General features: G+C 48.4%; 3 protein-coding genes across 11 annotated transcripts in view; 2 read left to right on the top strand and 1 right to left on the bottom strand.

Moving 5' to 3' along the window:
- Window positions 1-1658, top strand: part of PITPNA (phosphatidylinositol transfer protein alpha) — a 37695-nt gene extending 36037 nt beyond the window's left edge. The window contains exon 12 of the mRNA XM_072639928.1: window positions 191-1658. The gene's annotated coding sequence lies outside the window, so the exon portion shown is untranslated. The remainder of the gene's footprint in view (window positions 1-190) is intronic.
- A 1277-nt stretch (window positions 1659-2935) lies between these two features.
- LOC140524987 (uncharacterized) lies at window positions 2936-4007 on the bottom strand. Of its 2 annotated transcripts, none has more exons than XM_072639927.1 (2): window positions 3470-4007; window positions 2936-3166 (listed from the first exon to the last, which is right to left on the bottom strand). In XM_072639927.1, exons 1-2 carry the CDS (start codon window positions 4005-4007, stop codon window positions 3027-3029), a joined length of 678 nt encoding a protein of 225 aa, XP_072496028.1. In that variant the 3' UTR covers window positions 2936-3026. The 2 variants fall into 2 exon arrangements, with proteins under 2 accessions (XP_072496028.1, XP_072496027.1); XM_072639926.1 differs by having other exon boundaries at window positions 2977-3166; window positions 3397-4007.
- On the top strand, window positions 3546-22939 carry INPP5K (inositol polyphosphate-5-phosphatase K). Of its 8 annotated transcripts, none has more exons than XM_072639920.1 (13): window positions 3546-3635; window positions 4032-4095; window positions 6599-6706; window positions 7039-7147; window positions 10367-10483; window positions 10795-10970; window positions 11499-11610; window positions 12473-12582; window positions 19109-19295; window positions 20238-20375; window positions 20612-20695; window positions 21217-21321; window positions 21542-22939. In XM_072639920.1, the coding sequence occupies exons 2-13, from the start codon at window positions 4052-4054 to the stop codon at window positions 21605-21607; spliced, it is 1356 nt and encodes a 451-aa protein (XP_072496021.1). In that variant the 5' UTR covers window positions 3546-3635; window positions 4032-4051; the 3' UTR covers window positions 21608-22939. The 8 variants fall into 8 exon arrangements, 7 of the variants coding, with proteins under 7 accessions (XP_072496021.1, XP_072496020.1, XP_072496025.1 ...); XM_072639919.1 differs by lacking the exon at window positions 3546-3635 and adding an exon at window positions 3703-3781; XM_072639924.1 differs by lacking the exon at window positions 3546-3635 and adding an exon at window positions 3738-3837.
- Window positions 22940-24916: the final 1977 nt, after the last annotated feature.

Genomic DNA, 24916 nt, shown 5'->3' with positions numbered 1-24916 from the left:
CTCTCAGAAATGGCTTTTCTGGGATTTTAGTTGTATGGTATAGGGTAGTACTAGTGGTCCCTGCACGGGCCAAGGCTGCAAGCTAGCCTCGTAGTCCTTCCTCCATAAGCTGGAGCATCCCCTAAAGATGCTTTATGGTGTACTTGTACTTTCCTTTGTTGCTTCCATAATAATTGTCTTTTTTTTCTAGTTTTGCAAGACAGTGGTCAGCAGGAAGGCCCAGCAGCTCCACCCTCCTGAGTGACAGGCCATCTTCGGACCCAGCCTTTCTGTGCCCATTCGACAGGCGATTTCCAATCCCTCGTAGCTAATTCTAGATGCCCTTTAATATTGTGAACAAATAGACCGTCTGGTATTATTAAGCACATGTGTGCAGGGCTGGTGCCTCTGAGATGTGTGGCGTGTAGGTCGCTGCATTGATGGCTCCTCCCTCCTCTTTCCATTGTGTTCTGACCCATTTCCATGTGGCCCCTATTTCCAAGTGACATTTTTAGCTGAAATAGCTGTCTTTTGTGATGTGATTTAAAGGATTTAAGTTTGTCTGTTTTAAACCTGGGATAAACTGAGGCCTCTTGTGTCCTGGCCAGACCCTCATGATTTTGAGTGCTAACCTGGGGAAAAAGAAGCTATTGGGTAGATTGATCAATTTTTCTTCTCCTACTCCCCCTCCCCCTGTCCTCCACCCCGCCTTTGGTCCCTGGAATGGCAGTGCAGCTTCAAGACTCTTAACATTTGCTTCTGGCATCTCAGTTTTCTGGTGCTTCATAGCAAGGGTAGCCAAGGCTTAGCCAATCAGAGTTTAGGAATTAAAACAAGCCTGGCCCTAGGCACCAGCACTTGGAATCCCTATATTTGGAAACACCTAATAGCTTTTTGAACCATCCTGTAATTCACTTTGTCTGCATCCGTTTGCAGAGCCCATAATGTCACTGTCAAGTCTCTGTAGCTAGAGAGGCTCTGTCTTATTTGGCCCTTGTAACATCAACTATGATAAGTGACCCCTTGGGGTGCTATCTCTGCCTGTGCCCTGCCTCTCAGTCAGGCTGGTGCTTCTGTTGAGCAATAATTCCATGTTCTCTTGGAGCCCTCTTCCCTGGCTTTGAGACTGGCTAGGATGCAAGGTCCCAGTCTTTTCATGATGCATGCAAGAAGACCCTTTGCCCATAGGCAAAGTCCTCTCATCCTCCAGTGCTGCCCAAGAGGGATTAGGAGAAGGCCCTGGTCTGCAAGACCCAGTCCTTGATTTGCCCACAATGAGCTCAGCTCTAGACAATCCCAGAGGGTCAGAAGGATCTTTCTATCCAATGCTCTACGTGGGTGGACCTGGGGAGGATCTGTAGCCTCCTAGCCAAGCTGGCCTTGGAGGCAGGGCCCTGACTCTTGAGTTAGCCAGCTGCTGGAGGCCCTTCCTCCTCCTCCTCCTCAGCAGAACCCAAGAGGACTCTTATCCCAGCCAAGGGCAATTGGCTGAGGTGTCACCATTTCTCCAAACCTGCTCAAACCATCAGTGTTCTAGGCCTTTGCTCTGCCCCATGTTCGTACTGCCCCAGAGAGAGGCAAGATCCCCTGGCAGGGAGGAGGTTGTGTGTCTGCGGGTCTCTGGTAGTTTGCTTTGCCTTACTCATTTCTAAGTGCAATAAAAGGAGTGTAGGACTTCACCTGTGACTCTGGTGGACCCTTCTCTGGGACCCTTCTGGGGGAATGGGGTAGGCACATCCAGAGCCAACTGAGTTGAAGCATGGACCCTGGGTTTCCAAAAGAGAGTTACTTCTGGCCATGATCAAGCCTCCTTTGTCTCCAGCAAATGTCCCATTGCCGACACTTGACCCACTTTCAGCAGCCTCCTAGTTATGGGTCCCCTGGATGGACCAGTAGGACATTGCAGTCAGTCCTTTGTGTGTCGGCTGCACGGGGAAAATGTCAGTGTTGCCCTTGTCATTCTCTTGCTGTTGGCTGTATTTGTGCTTCAGCAACAGTTTTCTTCTCTTCCTTCATCTGGAAGGTGGAGTCTAGATATCTGTCCTCTCTGGGAAAAGACTGACACTCAGAGCTAATGAATGTTTACACAGTTGTAGTCAGGAAAGGCACAAAAGAGAAAGTCCTTCAAATACCAGTCTCGCCAGCTTCTAAATGAGATCAATGCACAAAACTTGAGGTCCTCCTGCGTTTTTGTTCCCTTCCTGCCTCCTTGTCTGCATCCCCCGCCTCCCATTTTAACCCACGGTGAAAGCATCCAGACCTGGGCTGGAGAATCCTGTAGGGATCTGCCTGGATCTTGTAGTTCTGAACATCAAGGGAGGCAGGGCTCAAACCCCAACCTCCCCTCCCCCCCCATGATGGTGCTGCTGATAGGCATTGGCTCCTCCAAGACACTCCTGCCCCCACCTCTTTCTGCCCAGCCCTGCTAGCTAGCTCTTGGAGGGGCCCATCATCATCGTGGGAGGCTCGGGCTGGTGGTGTTATGCCTGAGGATGCACTCTTTGGCCCCAGATGTGCTGCTGCTATCAGACTTCCAGCACTGCAGTCCTACAAAACCATCCGTGGTTAGGATCACTCCAGGACTGGGTGCTGGGCTCTGGCATTTCAATGGAAGGGAGGTGACCAGTGATAGTTTTTATCTCTGGCACCCATGCACCTTCCTGGGTTCTTAACTGTCCCTGCTGGGACCCCACGACATGTTTTCGATTGGTTCCTAGCTATTCCTTTTACAAAAAACCACTTTGTAGAATTAACTAGATTACCTTGTTGTTTCTTTAATGTGAGTTTGTGCCTTTTTGTCTCCTAATCTTCCAATACCGGTATATTGGGGAAAAAAGTCTAATAAAGTCATAGACACAGCTCTCTGGAGTCCGGATTGTTGGTGTCCGCACACGGAGCTCCCTGCAAATGTTCTGCAGATGCAACATCCCGAATTACGCTGCTACTGTATCATAGCCCCTAGCGTGCAAAGGTTCTTGTAAAATCTATGCGCATGTGTTTCCATTGACTGACATGATCAACTCCCATGTTTATTTTCGATTCTGACCCTACCCAGATGTAGTGGCTTGTGATTCTTGGGGCGGCCCTTTACTGCTCCACCTTGGCGAAGGAGTCGGTGATGTGGAGGCACCCTGCTGCGAGGCTCCATAGAACAGCCCCTCCTTGATTGTAGTTTTCACACTTTGGGCTAGGTAGGGTGTAAGGAGAAGGCGAAGGCTACGATTATTTCAGTAGCTCGTTTAGTTTCTGTGATGCCCAGCTTTCTCATTTGCAGGGCGGGAAAAGTGAGGGCTCTCGGTGGGCAGGAAGAGCGGGAAATCAGGGGCAGCTGGGGTGGGCTCTAGGCGGACGAGCGCCCTGGGCCCGGGGCTGGGCCAGCGGAATGCACGGGCACCGACAGTCACGGCCTGAAGCTACCTGGCAGTACCGCTCCCAGGCTCGCGGGGGCGGCCCAGGCCGAGGTTGAGCAGCCGGAAGTTGCCTCTCTCACCCCCGGCTCCTCTCACGCTTGAACGCGAGGCTCGCGAAGCATGCTGGGAACTGTAGTCCAGGGCGGGGGAGAGAAGCTCGACGTTCTGGGCCCGGGGGAGTCGGGTCCCGCGCCGGGAGAACGCTGGCGGTGGCTGTGTTGCGTCGTATCTAGGTGACAAGCAAAGGTCCGCCCCCTTTCCCCCTTCCCCTCCCTCTCCCCCACCCCGCCCCAGTCCCCTTCCCTTTTCCCCAAGTCCCGTCTCGGCCCCTGGTTTTGCGCACTCCTGGGAGCTCCGCCCCCTTCCTCGTCTGCACCCACCCAGGAGTCTCGGTACGCCCAAGACCCGCCTCTTACGGAAGCCGAAGAGGAAGGGAAACAAACAACAGGCGAGAGAGACCGGGAGAGAGACGCCCTCAGGGACCCGCCGCCCACCCGCCAGCCTGCGGGCCTGCGAGGCCCGGCGGCTGGGCCCGGCGAGGGGAGGGGGGCGTGGGAGTAACGGCCGCGGCGGGGTCCGGCCCGGCCCAGGCTCGGGGAGGCTCCGGCTTCGGCTCATCGTTGGCTCCTTCCCCTGTCACAGAGCCCTGGGCCGCGGAGGCCATGGACCGGCCCGTCAAAAAGATGAGGCACCTCAGGAGGCTCAGGTGAGGGCGGGGGCGGGGGCGCGGCGGCCTCCCCTCCCCCCGGGTTGGCCAGCGGCTGAATTAATCCTGACTAATCCTCGCTCCCTCCCCTCCCTCTCCTGCTCCCTCTCCCCTCCTCCCCCCTCCCGTTTCCCTCTTCTCCCCCCTTTCCCCTCCCCCTCCTTTCTCAGCCACCCTGAGAGGTAGGCACCAAGATCCCATTTTACAGATGGGGAAACTGAGGGCCCGGCCATTCCCTCCCCCTGACACACACGCACACGCACAGCTGTCGAGGGTCCGAGGCCGGATCGGCTGCTGTCTTTGCATCTTTCCCGACCTTCCCCTGTGCGGGCCCTAGAGGTCCCCGGACCCCCCTCTGGTGTCCTCCGGGGTTGCTCTCCAAAGCTCCGAGAATTAGTGGATTCTAGAAGGCTCGGTGTCAGCCCCGAAGTGGAACGTCGCGGGGAGGGCTTCCCGACTTTTGGGGCCCGGGCATCCCCGATCCCGCGGGGCTCCATCACGGAGGGCCGTTGTGAGCGAGCCGAGCCAGGTGTAGACGGAGAGTGGCCCTGACCCCCCAGGCCGGGAAATCGAGGCCCGAAGGCCCCCCTGGGAGGAGAGCCCTGAAAGGCAGCCCGCCTGGGTTCCCCAAATAATGGGGCCGGAGAAAGAGTGAAGGCTGGTGTCCCTGCCCCCGGGGTGGACGCCAGGGGGAGATCTTCAGCCAGCGACCCAAGTCCAGCATTCGCTGACCATTGGGGAAGCTCTTTTACCGAGAAAAGGAGGGTGCCCCCGGGCACCAGAGGTTTGTCAGAGGTGCCAGCCATCGGACAAAATTTGCTTAAAAGGCTGAATTCAGGAGAGCTGATGTTTGGGGCGCAACCAGGCAGGCCGTGTCCTTTCTCCCCTTTTCCCCTTTTTCCCCCTTCCCTCCCCAGACTACTCTGCAGCCTGAAAACTGGTACCTTTCTGGGCCCACTGACCCTCCTGTCCTTTCTGCCTCAGCCAGGCCTGCTTTCTGAGCCTCCTGGTGATGACTCATCTTACAGTATGAAGACCCTTTTTTAACATCAAAATTGTTTAAACACTCCCACATGGTAGTGGTTATGCTGTTAGCAGCCATTGGTTGAGAAAATACATGACAAAAACCTACTATGAATTCAACAATACTTTTTAATAATAAATTTTTACATTATTAATCCCAGCAGCTTCAACAAATATTTGACAAAGTAGTACACGTATGTATGCGCAATACATGTATTCAGTCTGTAGAAGGTACATTTATGGATTTGCACGTGAATTCAGGTACCCTTTGCAATAACTCTTTGGTCTTTGGCCCGTGGATTGGACTTGGAATCAGAAAGTTACCTTGGTACAAGTCCCCTCTTCTGCCATTTCCTGGCTGTATGGCATTCCTGCCCTGACTCTGGGGCAAGGTATTTAACCTCTGCCTGCGCCCAGTTTTCCTTAGCTGCAAATTGTCAATAACCACAGACCTGTGAGGAAAAACTTGTAAACTGGGAAGCACCAATATACGTGAACTGCTGTCGTCCCTCCAGGAGACTTGTTTGTCCTAGCTGCCTTGTGGCCCAGCTAGCCTAGGATGGGGCTCAGTCCCATATCCCATGACAGCTTTGGGGTGTGCTTCTCCTGACGCCCTCCTTCCCTTATGCCAGGTTTCTTCTAAGCCTCACAGGAGGGAACCCCCAAATCCCCTAGGATTGAGGGTGGACTCCATTTTTCTTCCTGGGATATATGGGGGATGCTGTAGGACCCAAGAGGTGACATTACCCAGAAGAGGGAAAGAGTAGAAAGTTCTTTCACTTGACTCTTAGAGAAAATTCCAGATATACCAGGAAGTGATCACATGTTTCTCCTTAGAGTTTTTAAAGACTTAGAAGGATTGACTATTAAGTCTCTTAAGAGAATGAATGCCTTCTTTATAATTTTCAGTCTCTCTGAACTTTCCCTGAGTTAGGAAAGCCCAAGGCTTTACCCCACCAAGTGGAAGCTGACCCTCAGGATTTCCCTGGGGATCTTGGTTCCTGTTGGCCCTCAGGGGCTTGTGGTGGCTTGTTAGTGCCTGCTGTGTGGTCAGGTAATTGGTTAGGCTTATGGAGAGAGAATATAGCTCTTCATCTTTGCCTGACTGGGAGACCTCGGTGTTGTCCCGGGACCGCTCTGTCAGCGTGAGCAGCACCAGCTCTGTGGGTCACACGGCCCTCCGGCAGCGAATGGTGCAGCTTCTGGCCTGTGTGGAGGACATCAGCTCAGATGAGGAGATCCAGGAGGACATGGCTCGCATGCTGGATAAGGCTTTCCTGCTCTGGGGGAAAAGGCTGAAGGACAAATATCTGCAGTTTAGGTCTCATTTTTCTCCCAATCAGATGTAAAATCTTCCCATTTCTAATTCTATCCTCTTAACAGTTTCATTCACCTAGAAAGACAGTTCCTTGGAGGCTGGGACCTCCTCCTGTTCCCTGACCTCTCCCTCTCTGTAGCCTCACTGTGCATTCATCTACAGGTTGCATGTCATGACCTGGAATGTGGCGTGTGCATCACCCCCGACCAATGTTGATGACTTGCTCCTACTAGACAGCCAACCTTTGAGCATAGACATGTATGTCATTGGGTAAGTTTCTTTTGGGGATTACTCACCAGATTCATCCTGAAATCACTTAAACAGAACTGATCGATTGGGAATGGGGCTGGGGTAACAGAAGAGGACAACAGAGGAGAGTGAGCCTCCCTAGCTTCCGTGCCCCGTTTGGTCATATGTTCCACCTTCATCTGAAGGCAGGAGCCTTCTTTTGGGGTCCAATTGCATGTCCCTTGCCCTGGGTCAGCTGCAGCAAGGGGAAGAGATTTATAGTGAGCTGAATCAGGATTTTTGGCTTTTACTGGGCTTTGGTAAGGATAGGGTGAAGTTTCAGTGGCGAAGAGAGTGACCACTGGAATGGTCAGTTTACAGGAAGTAAAGTCTGGCATCATCAATTACCTTTCTGAGTTGGCATTTGAAGATCCATGGAGCAAGCTCTTCATGGACGTGCTTTCCCCTCTGGGTTATATAAAGGTAACTTCTGAGTGATCCTGGGATTTGGTTTTGGGTGGGAGGGAAATAGGCATGGAGGGTTAATGTTCTTCACTGGCTTTTCACCTGAGGTCTCCCCTGCTTCCCCTCCAGTCCTTTCAGGTTTTGGTTTGCCTGCTTCCCAGCTAGTTCTGAAATAGGAAGTCAGAAAGATCTGTTCCTAGGAAAGGCCCCGGGAAACTTGTCATACACCACCACCACCTCCCCTTCACTTTGTTCCCCTAGGTAGAGCAGTAGCTCATTGGTTGCTTTAGGCCCATATTTTTCACCTCCTGGCTCCTCTGTTGTCTGGCCCAGACTGAGTAATTTGGTCTTTCAGTCTCCCTGTTGGCAGCCACAAAAATGGCATGCCAGCAACACCAGCCACAGACTTCTCTTTACCCTTCTGAGAGTGGGGACCATTCCATCTCCCTCTGCCCAGGCAGCCTTAGAGCTTGGAGCTGACAGCAAAATTTGGGCTGCTGATCCCCGCCCCACCCTCTTGCACAAGGAGTGAAACCTATGGCCTGAACTTTGTGGACTCTCCCTCTCAGTGTGGGGTATTGTCCAGGGTCATCAGCTATTTCTGTCTTTTCAGCTTGAAAAACACTTCCCTTTCCTCTGGGCATCCTCTGGAAGCCTTTGTCCTCCATAGTGGCTGGAGGAGGCTCTGGCTCTGTCTGGATGACTGCTGACGTCCACCCTAAAGGGGTCTCTGTGTCTCTGGGAGCTGAGTGGGTGGGGAAGTAGATGAAGAAAGGGCTGGGCTTACTGTAGTTGTCTGGTGTTATCAGGCGTCAAAGAGTACTGTTTGAGCAGGACTTGAGACTTCAAGGAACCAGTGGGGCCCCTTGGTGCTTCCTCACCTTCCCTGGGGCCCCTTGGTGCCTTTCCTTACCTTCCCTGGCCTACATCTCTCCTGTTATCTCCTGTTTACTTAAAACTCTAAACTTAGACTTCTCTCAGCACCCTAGAGCTGGTCCTTCCTGCTACGTTAGGCTCTTCAAGGTTGCCAAGGCTTATCTCTGTAGGTACTGGCTAAGTCCAAAGGTCAGTTCGATCCTTTGATTTTAGGAGAATTGGGAGAGTTCTAGGATTAAGCATGAGATCCCCTTGACCCACCTCGTTTTTCTGCCCCCCCAGAGATTCCTTCTGTGACACCACCGCTCCCAGATCTCCTTGCTTATGACCAGTGGGTGGCATTTCAAACTGGGGGTGAATCTGTGCCAAGACCTTCACAGTGGTGCCACAAGGTGAATAGATCTCATGCTCTAGGAGATGGAGCAGGCCCTGGGAGAGGCAGAGGGCAGTATAGGGCTCCTTTTGCTGGAAGGGGAAATTCTCTTGTTGATTTCCTAAGGCCAAACTGAGACCTCCTGGTTCTTCCACTCATTTGTCCTGAGGGTTTCTCTGATCCGTATCAGAACCTGAGAGTGGAGTGGGATTTCAGATTTCAATCCTAGTCCTGCTGTTTTGCCTGTTCGTTCTCTGGATCCCTTCCTTCCCATACAAGTTCCCTAAGAAACACTCAAGGCTAACCCCTTTTTAGTGAAGCCAGTAGCATTGTACCATCTAATAGCCACAGGGTGGAGCCTCTTCTTGCCTTCTCACACCCTGTCCCTAAGCTGGGGTACCTAGGTAAAAGAGCAACATAAGAAAATGACTTCAGCCCCCTGCATTCTGAGCACTGACCCCTGCAGGAGATCGGGAGTGAGCCCAGGTGACCAGGCTCCAATAAGGAACCTGTGGAAGACATCCACCTTGAGGTTACCAGGAGCTTCAGCAGGAATCGGCCCCACATGCCATGGGCAAGTCAGGGCTCCTCCTGAATGTTAGGGCCTACTATGGCCAGATTGCCTTATTTCCCTTCCTCCCTCTTCCTACTAACTTAGCCATTCTCACTGTTCTCTTTACTCATTTTTGTCTCTCAAAACTTAAAACTTTCCCTTGATGTCTCCCTAGGATAATCACTGCCCCGCCCATTTTCAGCATGTCTGTCCCTGCCCTGCCCTAGGTACCTGCAAGGAAGCTTTTGTCCTAGTACACCCACCCATGTCTGCGCTCAGCGGGAAGGAGTGGGTACCACTGAGATGAAGTCAGGGTACAGACCTGCCAGGCATTTGGGATCAAGCTGGAAACATCCCGGCCCAGAATAATTTGTTAACTGGCTCCTACTCAGTTCTTGGGTTCAGTCCGTCACATATGCTCCTCACCAAAGCTGTTGGAAGTTCTTCTGAAATGTCAGCTTAATGCATTGTCTGGCCACCTTCCCTCAGGACCCCCTACCCACCCATTCTTGGGGTTTCCCCACTTTGGTTTGTCTTCTACCTTGGAGGGATCAGGTTTCATAATTCCTGGAAGGCCCCAGGACATGTTCCACCTAGGGGATTTCCTCCTCCACTGTAGAGCTGAGTGCTCCAGAAATGGTCACTCAGAGAGAGTTTGGGGCCTCTGCTTTAATGCAGCTTTTTTTTTGGAGGGGAGTGGAGAGCCTCCCCTCAGGCTCTCCAAATTGGCATATTTTAGCTGTACCCACTCCTCCTTCAGTGTACTTTCCCTCATTCTAGGGCGTTGCTGTTTCCCATTTTATGTTAATTATCTCCTTTACTTTTATCAGTCACCCACCCCCTAGCCTTCTGGGCTACCTCTTATTTCCTTCACACATACCCAACCACCTCCAAGACTGTACATTTGAGGGGCCCTATGTAAAAGTCTCCATCTATGTGCCCCCTCCCATGACATTGTTCTCCCACCTCCCCTGCAGCTGGGGTCTTGGGGAACATCAGAGATTCTTAGCAGCCTAGCCACCCATTTTAAAGGTGGAGAGAGGCAGCCCTGAACAAGTGTCAGGGAACCTCCAAGACAAATGGTAGCTATGACCAGGGATTCCCTAGCTGGGCTTGGGAGACATGGAACAGAGTCATCGTTCTCTCTCATCGTGCTCCATCTCCTCAGGATGGGCACAGATAACTACTGTCAGGAATGAGTTTCTTAAACTATTCCCTCTCCCCAGGTCAGGGGTGGGGGTCACAGGTTCAGGGCAGAAAGTCAAACCAAACCAGACTCACCCAAATGTTGGGCATCACAATCTTTACCCCAGAGCTGGTGGGTGGAAGAGAGGTCATGAATCTAAGGATGAAGCTGGGGAGGCACTAGAATATCTGGGGCATTTGATTAGTCCTAAAATAACTGGGGGGGCCTCACCCTTCCTTTGTCCTTCAGGTGACCTCCGTAAGAATGCAGGGGCTCCTCCTACTGGTCTTGGTCAAGCGACAGCATGTGCCCTTCATTTCTAGCATCTATACCAACTACACCAGGACTGGCCTCCGTGGCTACTGGGTAAGGCTGGGCTGGGGTTTGGTCTGCGTCACTGAGAAAAAATGGATAAGAGCTTTTGCAGTAGCTTGGGCTACTTGGATAAGATAAACTTGGATGAAGTGAATTTGCTGGGTGCTTCCCTGAGCCTAGCCCTAAGTTGTAGAGCCCCTTTGCTTCAAGCCTCAAAGGATTTGTCAAGATAGTAGTTGGAGCTCTCCTATGGGCTGAGGGATGTGGCTTGACCTTCCCTCGGCTGTCTTCCCTCTGGGAGAGGATTGGGGGGAGCCCAGGGGAGCAGGCAGGCAGCCACTCTTGCCCATCTGCCCTGACAGGGGAACAAAGGGGGCGTCACCATCTGCTTTCGGATATATGGCTATGCTATCTGCTTTCTCAACTGCCACCTGCCGCCCCATCTGTCCAACATTGACCAGCGGCTCAGCGACTTTGACAAGATTCTGGAGATGCAGTACTTTGAGAAGGAAGACATCCCTAACATCCTGGACCACGAGTGAATATCTCCACCTTAGCCCCAAACTATCCTTCTGGTTGACCTGGGATCCCATTCCCTACCTCGGGGGTGCTCCCCACCCCCACCCCCGCCCCTGAATTTTCCACTCCTTTGTCTAATACGAAGAAGAGCTCCATCCCTTATGAGCTCCTTTCCCTGAAGCAGGACCTTGTGTACTCTGGCTAACTCAGGAATGAACCTGAGCTTCCATCCATGGCTGGATCCTCTGTTCCCCTCAGTGGGAGCCATGGGGACGGCAGCTATTTAACCTGTCCCCATCCCTCTGGCCTGGAAATGTTGAAAGTCCTGTACATCAGGCACTTGAGTCTCCTGGCACAAAGCTGCTTTACCCTGCCTCCATTTGGACCTTGCCAAGTAACTAGCCTTGTGTGAGGAGGTAATGACCTCTAGGCCTCACCTTATTTAGTCATTTTCCTCCATGTCAGTAATAGACTGCTTGAGCTGACACCTCTGCTGGTGTCCACAGACTCCATTTTGATGATGCTCATTCTGGCTTTCTTTCTGAAGCCTCCTCCTGTGGTTTGGTGACTTAAACTTTCGCATTGAGGATTACGGGTTGTATTTTATCCAGGACTCCATCAGCAATCAGGAGTACAGCGTCCTCTGGAAGAAAGATCAGGTACTGAATGAGGAGAGAAAGCCTTTCATTGGGCTCTAGGTCTGGGGGAAGGCCAATTTGAAGGTGTTGGAAGACCAAGATGGTGACCATTTTTTGTCCCTGTCACCTTCATTCCCATGATTGGCACTTGGGAACCTGTGCCCAGCCATAGGTCCAGGAGATTGTCTGCCATGTGCCACTCAAGTTACTTTAAGAGTTGTCTAGCAGAGTCATTGTTCTGCCCGGACTAGATCTGATGTGTAGTGTCTGAGAGCTGGGAGGGGTCTCTTCTTCCACTAACTCCATGGCACTGGTGTCAGGCTACTTCAGCCACTGCTCTTTCTACCTCCCTAACCTGTGTGCACCTGATTCCAAATACCTGGTTTCAGAGCTGTTGGACTGACTTCCTTGTTTCCCTTCACCACCCACAAGGCCTCTCAAGTGCATGTTTCTCATAGTGCATGATCCCCTTAACTCTGGGGAACTGATCTGATAACTCCATCTTCCTTTCTAAGATATGTCAACGGTTTGTCCCCAGGAAGACATTCAGAGCCTCATCAGCTGCTTTTATCTGCAACAGTAGATTGATTTTCCAAGGGATCCTAGCTTCCTTTTCTTGTAGAAACTGAGGACAATAAAGGAAGAATTGGGAATCCTTGAGAAATCTGGGCCCGTTCCTTGGCAGGGGATCAAATGATATCTTTAAGGTGATAACAGAGAAAACATGAGGTTGAGAATTCCCTTCCCCCTCTCCTTCCCAAGCCATGTTTAAGCATCTTCTTCCTCTGATTGCATACTGTAGTTTTGGTGCTCAGTCAGTGCTGTTTTTTTCCATTATTACAACTTGGCCATGTGGCAGTGAGGGATCTTCTTCTCTCTGTAGCTCAACATGATAAAGAAGACAGATTCGCTGCTCCAGCAGTTCCAGGAGGGCCCTCTGCTCTTCCAGCCAACCTATAAATTTGACGTCAACTCAGAAAATTATGATTCCAGGTGAGGGGCCAAGGGCAGGACTAGCTGTAGGAAGACATGGGAGGGCATTATGTGGGTTTGGGGGAGCTAGTTGGAATGAAATGAGGGTGTTTGGAGGAGAGGGCTGGGGGTCCTCTTTGGGGAGTACAGGAAGCAGAAGATAGGAGAAGCAGCCCCAAAAAAGAATCATCAAGGAAACAGGAATAGAAATAATTGTCATCTTTCTGAAGCTTTGCTTCCTTCCCATTTCATAAAGCAACAGCCTCCCGGGAACATAAGGAGCTGCCCCAGATTTATCCACAGAGAGAAGTGGAAGCAGAGAGAGAAGTCAGTGATGTACAAAGATCCCTTTCTTCCCATCCCCTTCAAAGTAGGCAGGAGGGAATGATGAAGCCCTGATGAGACAGTGAGTTAAGTCTCTCTAAGAAGAAAGTGCCATCAGGGACACAGTTCCAAATCAGATTGCTGAATAACCACATTGTGCCTGGCACTCGTCGAGGTGCTTACAAAAGAAATATAAGAATTAGAAGCTGGTTTAGAATACTATGTATCAGGCAATTCCAAAAAAGTGAAAGTTGTAATGATGCTGTCAGACAAGGCAAAAGTAAAAATTTACAATATCAAGAGAAGATGAATGGAGAAACTACATTCTACTTAAAGGCACCACAAAGAAACAATATCATGAAACATGTGCACTAAGTGACATAGAATCTAAATTCATAAAGGAAAAACTTAACTGGATTGCAAAAAGACATCGCCATCATAATTGTAGGAGACTTTAATGTTCCTTTCAGAGCTTGACAAACAGAAAAATAAGCGTAAAAAGAAAATATAGAACTGATTGAACAGACTTTTGGAAAAGTTAGATTTGAAAGTTAATGGCATCCTTTAAAAGGAACAGTAAAGAACATACGTATTTTTCAGCATCATGTGGTAATTTTATAAAAATAGACCACATGCTAGCATACAGAGAAATTACAAATAAAGTTAAAAAGACAAAAGACTGGCTTCCTAAGAAAATAAAGTTCCTCTTACTTAGGGAGAGAACACTAATTTAAGGAGGGAGTCTCTAGATGCCTAAAAAAGTTGATTTTTTCACCCAGTGGCATTCTGGTGTAGTAGAATGAACACTGGACTGGATGTCGAAAGAGATCTGGAATTTGAATGTGGGCACTAACATTTGCTAGCTGTTTGACCTAAGGCAAGTCATTTCACTGTTCCAAGCTCAAGGATAATAATTCATAGTATTGTTGTAAAGATCAAATCAAATGAAAGATGTATCTGAAAGAATCATGCAGATGTTAGGGGTTTTCATTAGTGCACTGAAGTGCCTTCAGGTCCTTTACAAGTTTCACCCAGGAGTTACGGTATGTCCATGTATGTGGTATACTGGCCCATAGGAGCAGCAGTGTGCTAGCTTCAGGTAGTGCTGGTGTTCTGGAATGCAGCATTTCCATTAGTGTGGTGGTGTGTCATTCCAGGGCCTTTAGTTTCTAACTCCTAGTGTTTAAGTAGGGCCTTTCATCATGACTATATGAGCAGGTTCCTAACCTGGTTTAAAGATAAGGGTGACAAAGTCACTTTGAACAAACAACCAGCAGCTTCTTCCAGCCTTGTCAGGAGTCTGGGCCCCAATTCTGCTGGTTAAACAGAAGGCAGGAGGGAGAATGAGGGTAGTTAAGTACAATGCTAGCAGGATATGGCTGCCATAACAGGTCAGAACCCCTTCCCAACTTTGGGTAGGGCTGCAAGTGTCACTGGGAAAATGAGAAGGGCGGAGCAGCTGGTCTGGAGGGAGGAGGGAAAGACAGGAGCCATTGGAGAGGATTAAGGCATAGATCAGTTGGGTTTTGATGCAGAAGTTAGTAAGAGGCAGTGTAGTTTTCTGAGCAGAGGAATGACAAGCAGATTGTGGAAAGATCAATCTGTTTTTATTTATTTAAGACTTATTCCTTCCCTGTTCCCAAAGCCTTGAAGCAGCTGACATCTTTAAGCAGAATACATCTCAAATGAGAAGTGATGATGTTTTCAGAATTGATCCAGTTGTCACATTTGGGCAATAAATGTGGCTTTTGGATTTTCTAGCAACTGAAGGGGAAAAAAAAAACCATGCAGAACGGCTAGTTTGTATTTTTAGACAAAAGAAGTAGAAACAAATTATTCCTAGAGCTAAACTTGAGCATGAATTCATTACATGGCTCCTCCAAAAGATTAATCACCAAGTTGCCTACTATGTGCCCAGCAGCTTTTTGGGTGTTACTTATGCAAGGAAAGAAAGGCTGAAGCCTTTTTACAAAAATATTTATTTTTAATATTCTTTTCTTTTTCAATTTTGAGTACCAGATTCTCTCCCACCCACGAAAAGGCAAACAATATGATATCGATTATACGTGGGAAATCATTTTAAACATATTTCTGTATTAGTCATTTGGGAAAAAGAATTTTGCTGCAATTTGCACTTAGAGTTCCTTCGTCTCTCTTGGGGGGTAGATACCATTTCTTCATCATGAGTCTTTTGTAATTGTTTTAGATCATTGTGTTGATCAGAGTAGCCAGATCTTTCACAGTTGATCATCATTACAAAATTGCTATTATTGTGTACAACGATCTCCTAGTTGTTTTCACTTCCCTTTGCATCAGTTCACATAGTTCTTGCCAAGCTTTTCTGAAACCAGCCCCTCTTCACTTCTCACAGCACAATAGTGTTCCATCACAATCATATGCCACAGCTTGTTCAGCCATTCCTCGATTGATGAGCATCCTCTCAATTTGCAATTCTTTGCTGCCCCCACGAAGAGCTGCTACCAATATATGCACGTAATACATTGTGTATGTGTTGGTCTGTTTGGATTACAAATCTAATAGTAGTATTGCTGAGCCAAAGGGTATGCACAGTTACTTATAGACCTTTTGGCATAGTTTCAGATTGTTCTCCAGAATTGTTGGACCAGTTCACTACTTCACCAAATGTACCTATTTTCCCTCATCCCCTCCAGCATTTCTGGTAAATGTGAGGTGATACCTCAGAAATGTTTTAATTTACCTTTCTCTAATCAATAGTGATTTAGAGCATTTTTTCATATGACTATAGATAGCTTTGATTTCTTTGTCTGAAAACTGCCTGTTCACATTCTTTGACCACTTATCAGTTGGGAAATGGCTCTTATTTCTATAAATTTGACTAAGTTGCCAGTGTTATTTAATAAATGAGGCCTTTTTCAGGGAAACTCGCTGTAAAATTTTTTGATATTACTTCATTGTCTCTGGTACTGTTTAGCAAAATGTAGTTTCCCTTATCTCTTTCAATTAGGTCTGTTTTTGCTTTTGCTTTGTCTAAGATCATGATTGCCACCCTACCCTTTTCAGCTGAAGCATAATAGATTCTGCTTCAGCCTTTCACTTCAACTCTCTGTCTTTCTGTCCCAAGTGTTTCTCTTGTATGCAACATATTGTTAGATTCTTATTTCTATAAACAATTTTGCTGCCTGCTTTCGTTTTATGAGTGAGTTCATCCTATTCACAGTTATGTTCACTAACTGTAGGTTTTCCTCCATCCCATTTTCCTTTGTTTATCCTTCTCTCTCTCTTTTTATACTGTCCCTCCCCCCAAAAATCTGTCTTGCTTCTGACCGCTACCTCCCCCAATCTGCCCTCCAAGCTTCCACTTGCTCAATTCTAATTTTTAAGAAATCATTTTCTTCAGTGAGTTTTTGTACTTCCTTTTCCATTTGGCCTATTTTGCTTTTAAAGGAGCTCTTTTCTTCAGTGAATTTTTGTGCCTCTTTTATCATTAGACCAATTTTGTTTTTTGTGTTGTTTTGTGCCTCTTTTACCATTAGGTCAGTTCCTAGGGATAAAGACAAAAATCAAATAATCCTTACTGTTAAGGAGCCTACATTCTGTTGAAAGAGACATCTTGAACACATACAAGGGGCTTCAGAAATCTTAGTGAAAACTAAAAATCAATGCAGTTAAAGTTAGAAGAGAAATAGGCAAATGGCAAACAAAAAAAAAGTCTTTCAGTAAGTTTCTCTAATAAAGACCTCATTTATCAAACACATAGGGAATTGACCCAAAGTTATTAGAATAAGAGCTATTTACCAGTTGACAAATGGTCAAAGAATATGGCAAGTGTTCAGAAGAAACCCATTCTATCAATAGTCAAAAGAATTCTATAAATCACTGATAATTAGAGAAATGCAAATTAAAATAACTCATTGATAACTCCTCATACCAATCAGGTTGGTAAAGTTGACAGAAAGGAAAATGACAAATTCTCGAGAGGCTGTGGGAAAACAGGTACATTAATGATGACAAAGAATTAGAAACTGAGAAGGTCCCTAAGAAGCAGGGCATGGTTGAAAAGTTGTCTGTAAATGTGATGAAATACTATTGTGCTCTAAGAAGTGATGAAGGGGATGGTTTCCAAAAAGCCTGAGAAGTTAGGTAGGAACTGATACAAAGTGAAGTGAGTAAACTTTGAAAGACTTGGGAACTCTGATGAACAGAAGAGCTAAGCAGATTTCAGAGAACTCTTGTTGAAACATGCTGCTGCCTACCTCCTGGTAGAGGGGGGAAGGACTCAGGGCAGATTGACACACACACACATACGCACACACGCACACACAGCCAATGCAGGAATTTATTTCATTTGACTCCACATGTTTGTATCTGGTTTTGTTTTTTTTGCTTTCTCAATGTATTGAGGTGAGGAGGAATGTGGGTGGAAGAGAATGTGGACCTGAAAGTAAAATAAGAAAGTCTTAGAACAGTTTGAAGTTACTAAAGCTTAAAATCGTGCTAAGATTTTTGATCCATCCTGAAAAAATCTGTGCAGAATAAATACAAGGTCATTTTTTGAGTGAAGACAGCTGCAGTTGGAGAAGTCAGGAAAGGCCTGTAGAGGTCAGTTAAGCTTTGAAAGAAATTATATATTCTAAGAGCTAGAGGGGAAGAAGTACATTCCAGGCATGGGAGAGAGCTAGTGCCCCAGCCCTGGTCAAGAATAAAGATGATATGGTCTGAATTAGAGTGTTGGTTGTGTGAAAAGAGGGAAGAGAACAGATGCAAGAGATGTTGTGGAGCTGAAATCAACCAGACCTGACAACTAATTGTAATTAGTTATAATGAGGAAGAATGAGGATTCAATGGTTTGCAAATCCTGGAGGTACAGGAAGGATGATGGTGCCGTTGATGGAAACTTAGAGGTTACAAAGGATGATGAGTTAGGGGGGAGAGAGGGAAGTTAACGAGTTGTTTTGCATTAGTTGAGTTTGAAATGTCTATGGATGGCGTTTGTCTAAGAAGCATTTGGTAACATGGGCTGGAGCTCAGGAGAGAGACCAGGACTGAACGTTGAGATCTGGAAGGAATCTGGGTAGAGCTAATCATTGAACCCAGGATGAGATTACGCAGAGAGGAAAGAGAAGATGGCCCAAGACACACAGTCTTGGGATGGCCTCACAGTTAGGGGATGGGATGTGGATGATGGTCTAGTAAAGGGAACAGGGATGAATTGGTCAGATAAGAGACTCAAGGGAGCAGTCACAAAAACTAAGAGAAGAGATTGTTCAGGAGGAGAAAGTGATCAACAGACAAGTTGCAAAGAGTTCTACAAGGATCAAGACTGAGAAAAGACCATTGGGATTTAGTGATCAAGGATTCATTAGCAACTATAGAGAAAGCTATTTCAGCTGAGTGATGAGGTTGGAAGCCAGATTGCAAAAGGCTGAGAAGTGTGAAGAGAAGGTTGTAGAAGCAGTGAGTGTAGACAGCTGTTTCTAAGAGTTTGGCTATAAAAGGCAAGAGAGAAACAAGAGCTATAGAGAAAAAAGGTTCAAGATGAGGAGTGGAGGACGATTGTGGAGGGGGATGAGGGGATGGCACAGCGGTTTAAGTGCAAGTCTTGGCCTTAGGCAGGAGAAAGGCTGCCCCATCACCAGAGATAAGGGGAAAGGGGGGACAACTGGAGACAAGGTCTAGGGCTTTTGAGATGCAGGAGAGGGAAGAAGATGGCCCGTATCAAGCGACATTTCTTTTTCCTGTGAAGTTTAAGTTGGTTCCTGTACTGAAAGGGTTAGGAAAGGGGAAGAAGAACAAAAGTCTTAAGTAGCAGGAGCCAGTCCAGTCCATCAAGTCCCTGTGGGCCAGACCTTGATGGGGTTGCTGGTGAGAACCAGCAGCATATTTCTTGGTAACTACTCTGCTCCCAGAGAAGATGGAGGCTGCTTTGGTTTAAGAGAAAGAGATTTTAGAATTGCACACTAATAGTTTCTGAGTCAGAATTTTTCAAGTCATGGGAGTCCATTCATTTGCAGTGTAGGAAAGTCAAAAGGGCCTTCACATTTTCCTACTTGCTTCAGTGTGACTGGCATATCCCATCAGCTCAGCTGTCCCTCCCCCATCCCTTGTGCCTGATGACTTCTGTCATTAAGGGCCATTACAAACTCTAGTTAATGTAATTGGGATGTTCTAGCATTTTACTCCTGATGCTGTCACTACCGAGCCACCCTCATCCTTCCTTTCCCTTTCTTCCTTATGAATTCAGTGAGAAAAGACGAAAACCAGCATGGACTGACCGCATCCTTTGGAGGCTGAAGCAGGAACTCTTAAATACCTGTGTGGACTCTGGGGAATGTGAGCGCTTCTTTTCTCTGACGTTGAAGAGTTATGAAGGCCATATGAAATATAAAATCAGTGACCACAAACCAGTCACGGCGACCTTTGAGCTGGAGGTGAGCCTTCCCTTTGTGCACAGCCTCCCTGGACCTAGACCACTGAACTTGAAGCCCAGTCTTTGGTTGCTAATTGAGATCCCAAAGAAATGAGAGATTGCCATAGTTTTCCCTGGCCTCCTCCTCCCGGATCCAGTTTTCCCCAATTTCCCTCAGTGACCATTTCTGACTGGCTGTCTCAGGGGCAGGCATTCCTTACCTATTGGCTGCTTTGTGAAGGACTTCATTCTATTGGTCCTAAACTTACCTGCTCAGGTTTCAGTAGGAGCTTCCCTCATCCTAATGACTTTAATGGCATGTGTCCATCACACTCTCTTTGCCTTCCCAATAGAAGTGTCTTTATCTTAGTCTGTGCTCAGAGCCAGGCTTCTGGCCCTATAGTTTTACTTGCCCTTCTCTGGAAGTATAGAAGCAATTGAGGCCATAGTCTCTAATCCTGCAATTTCACTCAAACTTGGGTGAGTTTGGGAACATTTGGAACCTGTGTGGAAGGTTGATCCAAGTCAGTGTCTTCCCACCTCCCTGGCATTATTTTGCCCCAGATCCTCTTAGGCTCCTGGTGCTTCCTACTTACCCAGGTGCCCCCTCCTCCCTCCCCCCACCCCGTTTCCTCAGAGGACTGCCTCCTCTTTCCATCCCCCAGGTTCCATCAGTGACTGATGTCACTCCTTTTAAGGTGGCATTTTTCCTAGTGAAATAGCTAAGACTAACCCCATGGTCCCATGCAGGATAACCTGGTTCTGGTCAGATAGTATGTTCTTGTTTCCCCAGCTAGCCAGACTCTGAGCCTTTCTCAGGATCTCAGGGAAAGAGACCTTCCCTTAAAGACAGGTCATGGAGTAGCCCTAACACTGATGCCCCTATGCTGCTCCATAGAGTTCAACCCTGTCCCCCAGGTTAGGAGGATGCTTAATGATCAGCCTTCGCTCCTGTCATGTCCAGCTGAAGTCCCTACTGTTAACCCCACCGATCACCTTGATTCCTGCGGGTCAGTGGATCACACCTTACGACTTGGTGGTCAGCTACAGCCAGAGCCCTGACTTCATCAGCAGCTCCTGGGATTGGATTGGCCTCCACAAGGTAACAAGTTGGGCTCGTGGGGAGAGTGCCAGTGGGCATAGGTTGGCCAAGGTCTGTCACTTTTTAGACATAGGACCCTGGAGCATGCTGGAGGTTCTGTTTGTGGCAAACTCAGTGAGATCCATCACTCCATAGCTTTGTGAAGCCCCTTGCTCCCTTGAGCATCTCTTTCTGTGGAGCCTTGTATTGCCCAGGCCCTTGATTAACCCCTGCTCTTGCCATGTCTTGACTGTCAGGTTGTGATACGCCATGTGAAGGACTATGTGAATTATGCTTGGGTCAAGGACAACTTGGTCTCCTCCAGTGAAGGGCTTCACCAGGTATGCAGACCCTTACCCCATGAATGGCTCATGCTCCCCACAACCCTGCCCCATTGCAGGGCCAGTCTTCTTCCCACATGCCTGGTATAGGTGCTAAAGATGTCCAGTTGGGGAAATAAGATATACAGGCAATGGGGTATAGAAATCTATCTTGCCTTACAAGAAAAGAGAGAAGATGGGGGATAAGAGAAGGGTGGGGTGTGATAAAAGGAGGGAACATTGGGGGAAGTGGTAATCAGAATGCATGCTATCTTGGGGAGAGATGGGGAGAAAATCTGGAACTCAAAATCTTGTGGAAGTGTCTATTGAAAACTAAAAGTAAATAAATAAATCTAAAGATGTCCAGTTGGCAAGTTAGTGAGCACAGGGAAACTGAGGCACAGAGGGGCTGAATACCTGACTCTATTACCTGAGAGCCTAGACTTCCTTGAAAGGGAACACTGGGAACTGGACTGGCAAATGTGTCAGTGTCCAGGCCTCCAGCTGACCCTCTCCATTCCCTCTTGCCTTCCTTCTTTCAGGTTTATATCAATGCTAGCGGTTTCCCAGAGGAAGGGGGAGAGTTTCTTCTCAGTTACTATAGTAACCACCTTCAGGCTATAGTGGGGCTGAGTGAACCTTTCCAGGTAAGAGCTATTGCTGGTCACTGAGCTGGCCAGAATGGGGAGTGGGCAAAGCAGAGGCAAGAGGGAGTTGCTTGGGTCTGGCGTTAGGATTCACCAGGAGAGGTTTATAGTTATGGAATTTCATTCTGGGAGCTTTGGAGAAAGCCAGTTACAGTGAGGAGATTGGGAGTGGGGTAGGAGGAAAGGACCCACTAATTCACCACCTCTTCTCTCCTTTCAGATCTCTAAAAATGCCATGACCCCTGATGACTGGAGAGAAAAGAAAGGAGATCCACTGGTGTATTGAGCCAGGGTGAATGCCTTAAAGGGGGAGGCCACAGCTCCCCCTAATGGCTGCTGATTATGTGTCCAGCTCTCTCAAGATAAGGGCAGCCCCTTCGGAGCAGCCCACCTCCCCTAATCATCTCCTGGTTCCCCATTCAGGACTAAGATTAGGTTTCACTTACCAAGATATGGATGAGGCCAGCTAGTCCACCTGCAGTGGATACTCAAGGATGGTCAACTGAGTGATGGGAAGATTCTTATATACTCCCTTTTTCCTCTCCTTCCTCCCCAGGCCTCCTCCTCTCACCCTCCTGCCCTACTCCATAACCCAGGTAGGGCTGATTGCCTTCACAGTGCCCTCAGTGGGACTGCTAGCCACATGCCCCAGCTGGCGTATGCCCCACATTCCTATGACTCCATCTCCAGGGCTCTGGCTGGCAGGGATGGGGAGGTGGATTTGTACAGGATCCTCTGGCCAGTTGGCAGCATCCCTTCAGGTTTTAGGAGGAATCTTGGAATCTTGGCAGCATATCCCTTCTTCAGTGGCAGGGGTGGCATAGTGATGGGCATGTCCTAATGTGCCCTTCCTTCAGCATGGAGAATTAGGCCTATAGCTTTGGTGTAGTAGCAGATTGCTAAGTATCTTCTCAAAAGGGTCCTGCATCAGGAAGCCCTTTTGCCATGAGATACCACCTGAGGTCATGGGGTGGGGGGAGTTCAGCCTGGTGCCTCTAGCCCTGGGTTGTGACACAGCTGGGGCTCCAGCCTTCCCAGGAGGAGCTCTAAGACTTGTGACCCTGAACCCCATTGTCTTCACTTTCTTTCAGGTTTTCTGGGATACCTCACCCCCAAAATTAGGTCATACAAGCCAATTCACATAGCATCATTGTACAACTTTGGGGCCCTCCTACACAGACTGGGCAAACTGATAGTTAAGGCCATCTGGGGATCTTTAAAAAACATTCCTCTCTAGGTATTGTCATGAAATTTTAAGTCATTCAACTCCACCCCCAGCCACCGGTGGGGGGGGGGGGTGTCAATGGCAACTCTGCCTTAGTCTCCTAGGAAAGACCATCTCAGGGAGCCCGCTCGGTGACATCAGTGCAGTTCTTTCCTCCCTCCTTCTCGAAGGCCCATGGAGGGGGTCAAGTCAGTGACCACAGAGTCCCCTTCTCCACAGAGAAGTTCACTGAGGGGGGCTCCAGGCCAGCGGCTGCTTGACATTTTCCCTTTGGAAGCCTCTAATGTCAACAGCTTCCTTTGCTTCTCCTGTCTTTGCCCTGGCTCCCCAGCCCAGCACCTTGAGTCTGTGCATCTGTGTCTGTTATATTTGAGAATAGAGATGTGGCTTTTAGAGTGGCCTTGTGTGTTCTTGTCCATGGTGCTTGGACAAGGGGAGATGAACGCAAGTCTCTTGGACCCTGGGATCCAGTCCCTCCTCTGATTTCTGGTGTGCCCAGGGCTGGAGGGATGAGGGTGGGCCAGACTTCCCAAAGGATCCCACCTAATGGACACTGAAGTTTGTCAACTTACAAATGATGGTGCTGTGACTCTCGGAGCTTGAAAAACCCAGGGAAGTACTTCTGGGGACCAGAGACACCCCAAATTCCCACTCCATCCCACTCCCTAGTATCTTAGTCTAGTCTTTAGCTGAAGTAAGCTGGTCAGCTCATCCTGCATTTACCTCATGCCCCACCTTCCCCCAATGACCTCCTCCCATCCAAAGGAGCCATGTTCCCTCATAGAGTCCCCTCCATTTCCTATATTCCTGTCCTTCCCTAATTTGTGTGCTCTGTTGTGTCCTCATCTCCAAGGTCATCCTTCTTCCATACTTCTCCCCTAGATGTAACTTGAAAAAAATCTCATCCTCCATAGTGCATTGGTTCCAGATTCTCAGCCTGGGCTGGGGGCAAGGGAGAGAAATAATGGCCTCTTGATCTATCATCTGTACAGCACTTTGCACACATTCTCCTTGAAGTTTCCTCTCTACTGTGAGAGTGTCCTGAACACTTACTTTCTCTTGTCCCTGGCTATTCACAGTCATAGGTTTAGAGCTGCAAGAGACCTTAGTGAACTAGTCTGACATGTCCCAGCTCAGTAGCAGAATGGGGATTTGACTTCTGGGACTGTGCAGTCAAATCGGGTGTTCTTTCCACCACAGCATTTCTGCCTCTTTTACTGTGGTCCATGTCACATTCATAAATTGTTCAAACTGGAAGGAGTCTTAGAGATCCCGTGATCCTACTGGGAGGAAATGCCTAGAAAAATGACTTGCCCAGGGTCACCTGGCTAGTTTCTGTAGACATAGAACTCAGGAGTGGGGCCCCTGACTTCCAGATGACTGACTTTTTAAAGATTTTCCAATATGGATTTTCTTTCAATTAGTTTGTCTCTGTTTGGTCTGTCTGCCCTTTCCGTTTTGTGCACTTTTTCACCCCACCCCCTTATGTCACCAAAACAAGTCTCTGCACATAGACATCCCTTCTGTTAGCAGGATTTCTGTGCAAGATGGAAGGGGTGAGGCTTGCTCTGATTGAGATAGGGGAGAGCTGGAGGGGGATGACAACTACCTCCCTCCCCAATCAGGATATGTGGCGGCTCTGAGCCTAGCCCGGCCTTCTTTGTGGAAACAGGAAGTGCCTGAGACTTGGTGTCCGTTCACTTTTCTGGGACCTGACTCCCTAGTCTGATAAGGGCCATTGTGTGGCCGACAGGAATGAACCTGCTCCTGGATGGATGTGCTTCCTAGAGGAAGGAAACCACTGCTCTTTCCTGGGAGGAGGGAAGGAATAGTGGGGTGTCTTGTGGTGTCTAGAGGGATGGGACTGAAAGAAATATCTCAAGGCTTCAAGAGCCCCCATCTCCCAGGCTCTAGCCTCTCCTCCATCTGGGGAAGGTGATTTCCCCCTCTGCTTCCTCTTCTCATTTCCTACAAGGAACAGCCAAAAGTCGTAAGGGCTCCAACCCAGGCCAGGAAAATGTCAGCTGTGATTTAACAACAATGAAAATGGAGAGGGAAAACAGGAACATTGGGGTGTGGGCCTGAAAGGGAGGGAAGACGCACACAACTCAAGGATGCTCACCAGAGAGTTGGGGGGGGGGGCGACGAGGCCCGAGGATTCAGTGGGGAGAAATAGATGTCAGACCTCCGCTGAACCTTCTCCCCTTCTGACAGAGAAGCAATTAAGAATTCTTTCACCTGCACCAAGGACACATCAGTGGTGGTCGTGGTGGTAGTTAGAGTCTTGGCACTCAGGTCACTCAAATTAGAGGGAAGGGTGAGTGAAGATATAATTATAATCCAGCCCCACCTGTACTTGTGCTGGGAGAA

Source organism: Notamacropus eugenii, chromosome 2, assembly GCF_028372415.1.
Source record: "Notamacropus eugenii isolate mMacEug1 chromosome 2, mMacEug1.pri_v2, whole genome shotgun sequence".
Taxonomy (NCBI): Eukaryota; Metazoa; Chordata; class Mammalia; order Diprotodontia; family Macropodidae; genus Notamacropus; species Notamacropus eugenii.
The sequence above is the reverse complement of the archived record's forward strand: the minus strand, read 5'-3'. Positions and strand labels throughout refer to the sequence as shown.